Source organism: Saccostrea cucullata, unplaced genomic scaffold (assembly GCF_032062105.1).
Source record: "Saccostrea cucullata isolate Sc308-1 unplaced genomic scaffold, CSIRO_AGI_Scuc_v1 ctg161, whole genome shotgun sequence".
Taxonomy (NCBI): domain Eukaryota; kingdom Metazoa; phylum Mollusca; class Bivalvia; order Ostreida; family Ostreidae; genus Saccostrea; species Saccostrea cuccullata.
In genome coordinates this window covers 447303-459432 of record NW_026935527.1, presented here as the reverse complement: position 1 = coordinate 459432, position 12130 = coordinate 447303, and the positions used below count along the sequence as shown (strand labels likewise).

The window sequence follows — 12130 nt, the reverse complement described above, 5'->3', positions numbered from 1 at the left end:
AATCGTCTGTCTACTCTACTTCATTATAAGCATGACCTAATTTGTGAATTGTATGCTAATCGTTTACCAAACCTTTAAAGAATACCAGGAATGTGGCCTTTTTAAAGAAAAAAAGAGGGCGATATAAGAAGGATTTATGGCTTATCATTCTCCAAACATTTAAAGAAAAGTAGGAATGTGACCCTTAAAAACAATTAGATCTAATAAGAATGTTAAGGCTGGGAAGATTCGGGTAAGCGTTGTGGCCTATGGGCCTCAGTATTTCCTTTATTTTCAACAGTGTTGAAGGCACAGTGTGTTGAAAATAACTTGAATTCAGCGGTAATCTGATTTTTGATGACACAGATAATTCAAGAAACGTTCAAAATCAGTTCCATGTTAATTTCCTTACTTTGGCTTGGGGAGAATTTTTTTTTTAATTGAAGAGAAGTAGACAGTGGAATCAATAATTTTACAATTCGAAATCATTTCTGCGAATAATACTGTATACAGGGTTATTTTTGCCCCGTGTCATTTTCGCCCTTTCATACTTGCAAACAATTTTGCCCCGTTTTAAATTTGCCCAGTCATAGTTTTGTTTAAGAAATTATACTGTTTTTCTTTGAATTCGCCACGTTTTAAATTCGCCCAAATGATGGTAGGGCGAAAATAAAACGGAGGCGAAAATTTCCGTGTATACAGTATTCGTTCATAACATCATCAAAAGCACGATCCTCGATCATTGCATGGTGAGAATTTTATCCTGTCTTTCCACAATATTTATTTAAAAATAAACTTTGTTGTTTCATAACAACAAAGTTTATTTTTAAATAAAATTTGTGGATAGACAATTCGATCTTCGGAGTACGGGACCGTGGGTTAAGACGATAAAGTCCGATTTAAGCCAGACATATTTTTTTTTTCATTACAATTAGTAGTTTGTAAACTTTAAATGACATGTTAAATCGTCTGAACCCCCAAGACATGGTCAGAAGATTCTTTTTAAAAGATTTATTAATTTTATCACATTATCAATCAAAATAGGTGCAATGTTTGATAAAATTTAAAGTTCGGAAGGCACTATACCATTGTGTGGCTGTTAATTTTTTTCTTCTTTCGAAAAGTCTCTGTGCTATAAATGCGTAATAGTAAGAATGTGTAGGTAGAATTGTTGTCTTTATTCTTGGATTGGATAAAACATGAGGACTATTTTGAAGTTATTATATCCCGTCGTGGTATTTCTGATTGTGTTCATGCTCACTTATGTCCTTTTTTATCGAATGGCTAAAAAGTACCGAACTGTTCCTAAGGGTGAACCTATAAAGACAGACCTCGGTTTCGCCTACGAGACAGACGAAGAAATCGAGGAAGTAGAAATGCCTTCGTTTGACATCGATTTGAGGTTAATTAAAGCTGTAGATAAACTCCAACAACACGGGTCTCCTGAAATAGCACCGGTAAACTTTGAAAAATTTAACTATATGTTAAACCCGAGAGGTGCTTGTGATGGATTTCGTAAAGAAGCCAATGCTTCTTATGTTCTCGTGTTGGTGAAATCGGCTCCGGATCACGCGCGCCTAAGGCAGTGGTTGAGAGTTCTGATGAATGATACCAAGGGCAGGTTCGGGCAACATCTTCGATTACTTTTCTTGTTGGGATTTTCCAAGAAGAGTAACAGGGATATCTATTTAGAGGGCACCAAGTACGGAGATATAATTCAAAGAGATTTCATTGACACTTACAGAAACCTGACATTCAAAACTAAAATGGGCTACGAATGGGCAATGTCCTTTTGTAAGCCTGCCAGCTTTATTGTATTCCAAGATGACGACTTCTTCATCAATGTTAAGAACGTGTTCGACTTTCTTTCTCGGCAGTATAAGCCTGATGAGTTATTTACAGGACATCTTGTCCCGGCGGGGGCATCGGTGGTCAGAGAGCGAGCCAGTAAATGGTTCGTGTCCAACATTTTGTTTTCTAGTGACGCTTTTCCGCCCTATTTTCCTGGCGGTAGTTACATGGTTAGTTCGAGAATAGCAAAGAGATTGACCCTGGCTTTCCCGTACGTACAGGATATTCCAGTTGATGACGTTTACTTGGGACTCGTGGCATCAAAACTGGGCATTCCTTTAAAACACTCTTCTCTGTTTGATTTTGCAAGCTGTCAAAACTGGAATAAATGTTTGGCATGTAAAGCCTTTATCTAAAATTTTATGTCTGTTTTATGATTCAGGCACGTAGCATCATTTTTGAAAGTGGGGGGGGGGGCAACCAGAGAAAAAATGTCTTTTTACTCACCTGCATGACAAGCAAAAAGAAAAAAAAAGGAAATTGCCCAAAGTCGAAAATCCTATTTCGTGTGTGTGTGTGTGTGTGTGAGGGTGGGTGTGTGTGTGTGTTTGGGGGGGGGGGGGGGGGGTAGTGGCCAACTTTTTTCAAGGGCAATTTCCTTTGACTTCAATTTTTTTGGTATACAATACCATATTTCCTTGATATCAATATACTGTGGTACGAAATGGGGGAGGGGGGGGGACCAACCTTTCAATGGACATTTTCAATAGTAATGGTGTAATGTTGGGAAAAAATTAAAGTGGGGGGCCAGGCCCCCCTGCCCCCCCCCTCCCCCCGTTACTACGTCCCTGTGATTTTGTGATCCATTCAGACCCTGGGCCAACAATTTAAGAATGATTTGCTTGACATACTCGTTCCATCAAAATAAACCCTACGTACCCTATAGGTCAGAGACGGGAGAAAATTATGCAATAGTGAGGTGTCCGTCATCCGTACGTCTGGCTATCTGCCTGTCTGTTCGTCTGTAAACATTTTTTCCCTAAACGTTTCTTCTGATAAGCAAAAAAAATTCAAACTCGAAAATTCTGTTTTATGTGTGGGGAGGGGAGGGTTATGTTCTAACTTTAAATTCCACATTTATACTCGTGCATTATCCCTATTACACAACTTTGCAACCAAATATGGGTGACCAAACGAATTTCAATGAACATTTTCTATAGTAGAAACTTATGCCTGAGAGAAAAAAAGGGGGATCAGTCCTTTGATACTACGTGCGTGTAACTTTGGTAAATGGTATTGCCATAAATATATACTAAAAATAGCTAATTCTATTACTGAGTAAATTCTTGCTCAGGGCTACAATGACAAAGTCTGTTTTGCAATAAATCTTGTCACAAAGATCATGCAGTGATCATATTTCTATGTATTACTCACACTATTGATACAAAGTACTACTTTTTTCTTCCTTTCGCTTAGTACAAAACAGCACAGGCGCTTGTTTCATACAAAACGCTAGGTTTTTTTTTACTGTATAGTAAAAAAAAAAAAACAAGATGTGTTTGTGAAACACTATGCACCCGGTGGCAACAAAGTTTTAAAAACCATATTTTTAGCATGTAGGACACAGTCAAGGTCACAAGGTCATTGATCCTGGTGTCATTTGAAAGAACTTGATTAGTGAAGAATACATACCAAATATGAATTCTCTATCTCTCATGGTTCAAAAGTTATGATGAAGGTTCAAAAAAGCTATTTTTAGCATATAGAACACAGTCAAGGTCACAAGGTCACTCATCATGGTGTCATTTAAAAGAGCTTAATCGGTGGTGTATGCATACCAGATATGAAGTCTCTATCTTTCTTCGTTCAAAAGTTATGGCGAAGGTTAAAGTTTGTTAACAAAAAAAGCTATTTTTAGCGTATAGATCACAGTCAAGGTCACAAGGTCATTGACCTTGGTGTCATTTGAAAGAGCTTAATTAGTGGAGTATACATACCAAATATGAAGTCTCTTTCATTCATGGTTCAAAAGTTATGGCGAAGGTTAAAGTTTGCAGAAAAACTATTTTTATCATATAGGTCACAGTCAAGGTCACAAGGTCATTGACCTTGGTGTCATTTGAAAGAGCTTAATTAGTGGAGTATACATACCAAATATGGAGTCTCTTTCATTCACGGTTCAAAAGTTATGGCGAAGGTTAAAGTTTGCAGACAAACAGACGAACAGACAGCTAGACAGATAGACAGGACAAAAACAATATACGCCTCGGATCTTTCGATCCGGGTGCATAAAAAAAACTAGCGCATGGTATGAAACAAGCGCTTGTGCAAAACAGTCAATGTACGGGATCATTAGTAAGAGACCGTCTGGTTAAGCACTACATAGTTGTCTGGGAAAATATACAGATTGCTCATTGGGATATTCACTTTTCTAAGGCGTACCTATTTAGACTGGAAGTAGCTATAAATTTGTCTTGAAGTAAAATTGGCAGATGAATGTGCCTAACGTTAATGAACTTTGTGATTTTGTGTTAATACATGTGAAGTAATTAAAAAAGAAATATCAAACTTTTTTATGATGAACCTGATTAGAAGTAGGTTTCTGTGTCGTTTTAAACACCAAAAATTTTAAATGAAAAGCAAATGAAATGAGCACTGGACAAAGCGACGCTCAGAAAGTAGTTTAAGTATGAGCTACTACATTATACATAACACGAAATTGTCATGGAACGACCTGTCCTGATCCCGAAATTAGCGCGAAAATTGGAATGTGTGGAAAATGACAGGTTTGTAACTTTGTAAATAAAGGTAAAAAATGTTACAAACAATCAGAGTAACTTCACTCGTACGAACAAATGAGAATCTATATTTTGACACACATTTTTTTTTAGATTGTTTTTCTTTTCTCGAGAAGCTAGAGCGAGAAAATGGCGAAGGAAAGGAAAGCGATCTTTTACAGAAATGGATACATCTAAAGTCAACCAGAGAAAAGTTACTCGCAAAGCTAGATCATTGGAATAGAACTGAGGTAGAGTTTTTTTATTTGTTTTATGAAGAGATACTGAATTCTTTACTAAGTCCTGATCGATTTTTGGCATAAATTAAGTTAAAGATGTTGGGCAAAGTTCCTTTTTCGGGGAAATAGGCGCCTAGTAACTCAGTAACTAAGAACATTATTAATGATTGTGGTCAAAATCCTTCAGAGTGGAAGTTTCAGACACATGATAGAATGTGAAAATGTTACAACATGAACTCATCGATTTTTTACTAAAGGTCCTACAAGTGTTTTCATTTTATTTTAGAGTCAAATAGAAGAAGAAATAGAAAGAGAGCTTTTACAACAGCAATCAGAAGCTCAGAATGAGAAGGTCATCGAGAGACATCAGTATTTACAAGATTTACTCAGTTTATACAGGGTCACAGGTAGGAATAGTTTAATTATGTTAAGGCCAGGTAAAATTAATCTTTAGATTCTCATCCTAATTTGCTAAAAATTGGGGCGGGTGGGCGGATTTTATTTTTTATTTTTTATAATTGTTAATTTATATATAGGCCTAAGTATCAACAAAACAATGGACGCCCCGTACACATTTTTTTTTCATTACCTTAATGCAAATATGAATAGATTTAATTCTTTTCATATTCTTTTAAATATTTAAAAAAAAGTTTTTGCTTTAAAAATTAAATATTTATTGTTAATTGACAAATTATCAAGTACACATTATACTGCACACCCTGAACAAAACGAGGTGGGGATACCAATAAATTGTGTATGCGTGACGTCTTATTTTGCAAAATCTATGTAAATGTTCTAATAATTATTCTACTGAAAAATCTAGGCCTTCTCTTAAGTCTGTCTATGATGTTGTAGATTTTTTTTATATTTCAAAGCAAAGTCACACAGCTGGAGATCGTTATATATAACTTGACCAGGTGTCATTTTCCTCATCTATTTTTACTTAGTTACAATCTCTCTACATACTTGCTCCTGCCAGTGATGGTATCTATAACTATGTGTTTATGCTATTTTTTCTTCTCTGCCTTCTCTATACTGACAAATTATCTTTTCCTTACACATTTAAACTGCTTTTATTGCCGATTTTTCTCCATTCTTCACATGGCGTTTTTGCTATAAATAGCGACACGCGACTTTTAATACAGACGGGAGATAACTCTTAAACTTTGACCCAAATTCTTACTGAATAAAAATACATGAAAATACCCAAAAATCAAAATAAAAAACATCGGGGCGGGACATTTTGAGAGGGGCGGGCGGGGATGAGAATCTAAAGATTAATTTTATATGGCCTAGTAATAATACTATCAGTAGTTCATACATGCCAACTTTTGAACATTTTCTTGGGGGAGATTGCGCGTAACGACATTTTTTGAAGTTCCTAATTCGCGGCGTTTTGTCAAATAACTTTGTAGGTTGTTTTTTTCTAAATTATCAATCTACTACCTTTATTATTTCATATATTATTACTACTTAAAAAAGTGTTTTCTTGCCTATCAACTTAAACAAAAGCACAAATACAATATCATTTGAATTTTTAAAAAAGACAATTTTATTTAAAATTATTTAATATGTTAATATTAAGATAAATATACCCCCCTGTCTTAAAAAATGTGATACACAAAGTTAACATATTATTACATGAATAAGAATGTTAAACTTTACAAATAAGCTCAACTGTTCATTGTCTGTTGGTAAATTACAAAGTTTATAAGGCTACTGTTATACAAAAATTGTTAAATTATTTTTTTCTTAATCAGAGGGAATATTAAGAAGTCATTTTTAACTTTTTCAATCAAAGTCTGCAAAAGGCATGGTTTTTTTCCTCTTTTTTTTTTATCACTCTGGGCAGTCCTAATGGTTTTTACTTGCAGGCACATTTTTTCCGTGCTGGATTTTGGCAGTGTCTTTTCCATGAAGTAGATTATAATTTAATGATGAATGCAATATTCCAAAACTTGAACACCTTTTATAAACGGTTTATACGTAAACTATATTGTCGAAGTTTGCTGTAAAGTGTGAACTCTCACAAGTTTGTCAGTTTGTATCCAGTGTCGTGTGTATTTCTAAAATATCCACATCTGGCATAATTGTCTTGGTTAAAATACACTGTTATTGAGGTTCAGGAGCAATCAAAACCTCTGTAATGACTGGTAGCACAGTTGACACCTTGTTGATTACCTGTTATCAGCGGCAATAAACAGATATCCCACCGATAAACACTGAAACTGCCATGTTTTCTGCACACGGAAACACTGTATTATTCAAAGCAAATCGGTAAAAAAATCCGGATTTTCGAAATATCGGTAGGAATGGTTGAAAAAAAATTAATCGGTAGACAAGCGGTAGACAGGGTTAAAAATCGGTAGACTCCCGAAAAAATCGGGAAAGTTGGCATGTATGGTAGTTTTGTACCGTTAATCAGAAAACATCGATTGTCAACGAAAAAATTCTACCGATTCCGATGATCGATTATAATTTTTCATAATCGATCATCGGAAACATACTTCTAATAAAGTACATTCCAGAATTATCCATTTCTTATGAGTTTAAAATTTATTTCTTCTTAATGAAAGAAAATGGCGTCTGCTTCTGATACTAGCCAACTAGCACGAAGCAGAGGTGCTTAGGAACCGCGAGTAAATTTTGCTGTGGGCTCATAAAATTTATGACTTGTTCGCCCACGTAGCGAATTAAAAAATCTGCAGGACCATTCCAGTCCCCTTACTGAAAACAGACGTTTTCCCCATGTTTTTTGCTTTAAAAATTCCAATCAATTAAATAAATAAAAGAAACATGGTCCTATTGTTTGTTTATACGTGGTAGATATCCTTCCTCTAATCCTTTTACCAGTACTACATGCTTTGTGAAGTCTTGAAAACGATCATCTTTTTTTCTAATCCGAATTTCCTTCATTTCTCTGTCCATTGTTTATACTTGGTAGGTATCCAATTAAATTATTTCCAATTACTCGGTCATATGAAATGGAAGTGTCATTAGGTGTCGACCAATTTCAGATAAGTTTTAAAAATATTTAACCTAAAAAAAATCTTATTCATGTGACGTTGTCATCAGTAGCTAGGCTACTATAAGTATATAGTCCAATGACCAGGAAAAAGGTATCATGTATATACCCTTACCAAACAGAATAGTACAATTGGTAATTGAATTTAATTTCATTTCCTATGATGAAATATTTATGCGAAATTTGATTTAACAAATTATGAACTTCAATTTTCATTTTAAACAAATGTATTTTAGATTTAATAAGTATCTACTTAAATTGTCCCAGTGATGTATGCAACGGGTTAAAAAAGATCAGAGATTGTGGATTAACAGATTTAACTGTGGGCTCTTAAATTTGAAACTTAAGGAGCCCACATGGCTAGTGGAAATTTTAGTTAAGTTTAAACCCTGCATGTATATAGAAAGTGTGAAATAAGCAAAACAACAAAGAAAACAATAAATTGTATATTCATGTTCAAGAAATAATATGAAATAATTGTAATAGTCTGCTTTTATATACCAAACTATGACATCCGATTATAATCGGTAAAATCGCATCGGAAGCAGTAACCGATTCCAACCGATGATTGGATTATGAAAATTAACTGATGTCCCATCACTAACTATCAGTCACCTGCATGGCGCAGTGGTTAGAGCATTTGCTCTAGAGTTGTGAAGTAAGAAGTTCATATGTCGTTCGTATGTCGCTGGCTCAAATCTCATTATGGGACATGGGGACCTGCCCATCGTATGAGACTGTATAAACCAAGTCTCCGTGTCGCAGTAGGTGCTCAGCTGGCACAAAAAAGATCCCTCTCTGCTTAATGGCTCTGAGTGCCAAGAATAGGACAAAATTTGCAGCTCTCCACCATCAAGTGGTGGTGTTTCCATATGAGTGAAAAGTGAAAAATTCTCGAGAGGGAAGTTAAACAATATACAATCAATCAATATAATACTATCAGGGCTTTCAAAAGGATTAGATACAGGTGCTACGTTTATAGAAATGGTAGTATGGTACAGCTTTTCATTATATTATGTGTTAGACTATATAAGAGAATTTTTCTCAATCAAAAATTTTAGAAGGCAAAAAAAAAAGACATTTGTAATTTCATCCAAGTGAATGTACCAGGTACTGAGAGATTTTGGAAGGTCTATAATAGTCGTCTGAAAATACAGAATAATAAATCACATTGATATCAAATTCTAGAACATCAGGCAACTTTAAAAATTAATCTGAGAGGCAGTTTCAGAGAGAGAGGAATGGGGATAAATGCATGAGGCATAAACAACTTTTAAGAAATTATATATATGTAGATATCATTGACATCAGTTTGGTAGAAGTTATGACAATATCTCATCCTCCCCACAAATCTTTTTAATAAAGATTTTAAATGTATGTTTATTTGCTTTGTTTGAACTCTAAAAATTTATGTGATTTAATATTGTATACCGGTAATAATGAAATTAACATGGTTTGCATCAAAGCAAAGTTTCCAGAGTAAAGGAGTATGAAAGATATTTGAGAGAGAAAGAGGAGAATGAAATTTTTTTAAGTGTTCTAGAATTTTTGCAAATATCTATCATTTAGGCCAAAAAAAATTAATTAATTATATATCTCAGGAAAAAAATTCAAAATTCAAACCTCAGCATTTTATTTTTTTTTTTTTTTTTTTGAAGCAGGTTTTTACACAATTTTTAAGCCATTTGTTTAAGGACCCTCTCTACACCAGTACAAAATGTTTTTTGGATATTGAGAAAAATATATTCTATAAAGGTGTTAGTATTGAGCTTATTTATATGATTTTCAACATATGTTGTAGGAAAAATAATCAAACACAACACAGTATCAGTGAATAAAAATCACTGTTGTTAAAGGAAAATACATGTAAATAACATGTTCAATTAATTTATCTTGGCCTTTTAAAATGTTAAGAATACCTGAAATGATTACAAATTGTGTAATAAACTGTGATTTTCTAATTTTAAGAATTCTAAAAAATCTAAGGGCAGATCACTCTAACTGCAAAAAATACCATAGAATCAGAACTCTTTAATGTGCAGTGTAGAGAGGGTTCTTAATAAAATGATAATATCTACTAATTCTTAATTTTTGTTCTCTGAAATAAATTATAATGTATTCAGCTGTAAATAATGTTATTCCAAACATCTATTTAAAAGTTAATTAATAAAATACTGTAAATTTAGAAGAAATATATTGTTTTTCTAATAAAAACGTCTATCTTAGCATTTATGAAAAGGGGAATAACTCGATTTTCTTTTTCAACTTGGAAAATTCAAAAATTGAGTTATTTCCCTTTTCAAGTATTTAATTTCAATGGCATTATTAGCGATGCGGCGGTGCCTGAGAAACTATTAATTAATTTTTTGGGGCCTTACCTAAGTCTGTTGAAAAGATTATATATGAATCGATTGATTTCAAACCTCAGCATTTTTATTGGTGTTTTTTTTTTCAGGTACACATGTGTGTCACGAGGACAAGAGCCAGTTTACAGTTTGTTTGGATGCCTCCTATTATGATACTGTTGTAGAATCCTACCTTATAGAGTTAAAGGAGAACAATACTGGAAATGTGATACAGCGGCATTCATTGCCTGAGTTCATTCCCACACTTCAGCTGGAGAAAGAACACCTGACAAAAGGAGATATTGCATCATTTCTGTCCATCATTAAAAACTATGTGCAAGCTTTCATTTTCAAAAGAGAGGAACAAAGAAGAGTCAAGGTCTGTTTGATAGAAATGAGTAAGGCTTGAAATTTTATTTTGCAACATTTTTATGGTACAGGACATCAAAATGATGGAATACATGTATTGCAAAGATGTCTAAAAATCAGTTTTAACTGTATTATTACCAAAGCAAGCAATTTTAATTTTTGAAATAATTTTTTAAAAATTTTATTTCAGGAAATGATTGAAAGCAGTGGTTTTTCTTGTGACATACAGAACACATCAAGTTATGATTATGTTGAGATCAAGTTGGAGGACCCCAAGCAACTCTATAGAATAAAGCTGGTCTTTAGATTATTAAATGTTCTACCAGACAAAGTACAGATAGGTAGGTCAAAGAATGTACATTTAACACAGTCTTCGCAAAATCTTTTTTTCAGCACATGCCCTTCGGGCAGGTGTGATCAACAATTATGCTAGCCCAAATAATATACACTTATCCACTGGATGTGAGTGACATAGAGAAACATCAAACCCGAATGGAACTACTCCCCGAGGGCTTGCCCGACTCTATTTCTGAGGGTTTGAAAGACATTTTAAAATAATTTATTGCACTGATGTATAATATAATTTCTGAGGTTTGAAATTCTTTTTGGAGTAAGATAATTCTGCAAGAATAATTTGAAATCCTGATGACGTCACAATGCTACTGAAGTCATCATGACATCATCAGTTTAAAGATTTATCGCTGGAAATCAAAATTGGCGGCAACTATTACATGAAAATTTTACGAGGGTGGATAGCAAAAACTATACCCAGGGGTATAGCTTTGCTATGCGTGGACTATAAAGGATAGCTATTTTACCTTCTGAACTTTATATAGGAAACATTTTAACAGAAGTATAATAAATATTTACATGCCCAGAATTTTATCAAGTTTATATATTATTCTCATTTTCCTTTTCGTGCCAAGGAAATGATCTGAAGTCCATTCTGTCAATTTATTGTCTCGCCATTTGTTTTCAACCTGTACACTTTTTGTGTCTCCTTTGCAGAAGAGTTCCTTGGAAATCGCGTTAAAATAAATTGTCAGTAAAATTTTATTTTGTACTTCAATTTAGATGGAAAATCAAAGACTTTAAAGTACATTTAATGCTATTGGTATTATTTAATTTGATTATACCAAGGCTTATGCCTTAGAATTTACATGCCCTTCGGGCTTGTAAATGTGCAATTTCCACATGCCCGCTTCCAATTTTACCAGGTCCGGGGCATCGACTCCCGGGATTTGTCTAAGACTGTTAACATTAGAGATAGCACCTTGCACAATGCTTTAACCATACTGATGAATCACTATAGTGAGTACTTCAATGTAATTTTAGAGGAAGATTCAGAGACACAGAGAAGCATCAAAGAATGGAAGAATCTACTCTTATCCAAGCCACTCGCTGAATCTATTTCTGAAATCATGAAAGACATTTTAAATTAACTTTACATATATATGTATACATGTACATCAATTATGACATAAACTTTCCTTGTACATAGTACATGTACATACTCTCTTAATGTGCTGATACATTCTTACTAATTTTTTCCTTAAATAAAGCTTATAAGTATCTTTTTAAATGATGTTTACATTTTTTTGAAAT

The 12130-nt window shown here is 33.9% G+C and overlaps 3 protein-coding genes across 3 annotated transcripts in view; 2 read left to right on the top strand and 1 right to left on the bottom strand.

Annotated features, from left to right (window-relative positions):
* Positions 1-12130, bottom strand: part of LOC134243140 (putative uncharacterized protein DDB_G0293878) — a 476688-nt gene that overhangs the window by 204851 nt on the left and 259707 nt on the right. The window lies entirely within an intron of this gene.
* On the top strand, positions 1094-2203 carry LOC134243132 (beta-1,3-galactosyltransferase brn-like). Its single transcript, XM_062725360.1, has one exon. The coding sequence runs from the start codon at positions 1179-1181 to the stop codon at positions 2184-2186; it is 1008 nt and encodes a 335-aa protein (XP_062581344.1). The 5' UTR covers positions 1094-1178; the 3' UTR covers positions 2187-2203.
* LOC134243133 (centromere protein O-like) lies at positions 4494-12103 on the top strand. The gene is made up of 6 exons (XM_062725361.1): positions 4494-4556; positions 4662-4798; positions 5073-5193; positions 10267-10535; positions 10716-10866; positions 11861-12103. Exons 1-6 carry the CDS (start codon positions 4550-4552, stop codon positions 11965-11967), a joined length of 792 nt encoding a protein of 263 aa, XP_062581345.1. The 5' UTR covers positions 4494-4549; the 3' UTR covers positions 11968-12103.

Coding starts and splice junctions, on each gene's coding strand:
- LOC134243132 (XM_062725360.1), top strand. CDS start 1,179: ATGAGGACTATTTTGAAGTTATTATATCCCGTCGTGGTATTTCTGATT.
- LOC134243133 (XM_062725361.1), top strand. Junction 4,799..5,072: donor ATCATTGGAATAGAACTGAG/GTAGAGTTTTTT, acceptor ATTTTATTTTAG/AGTCAAATAGAAGAAGAAAT. Junction 10,867..11,860: donor ACCAGACAAAGTACAGATAG/GTAGGTCAAAGA, acceptor ATGTAATTTTAG/AGGAAGATTCAGAGACACAG.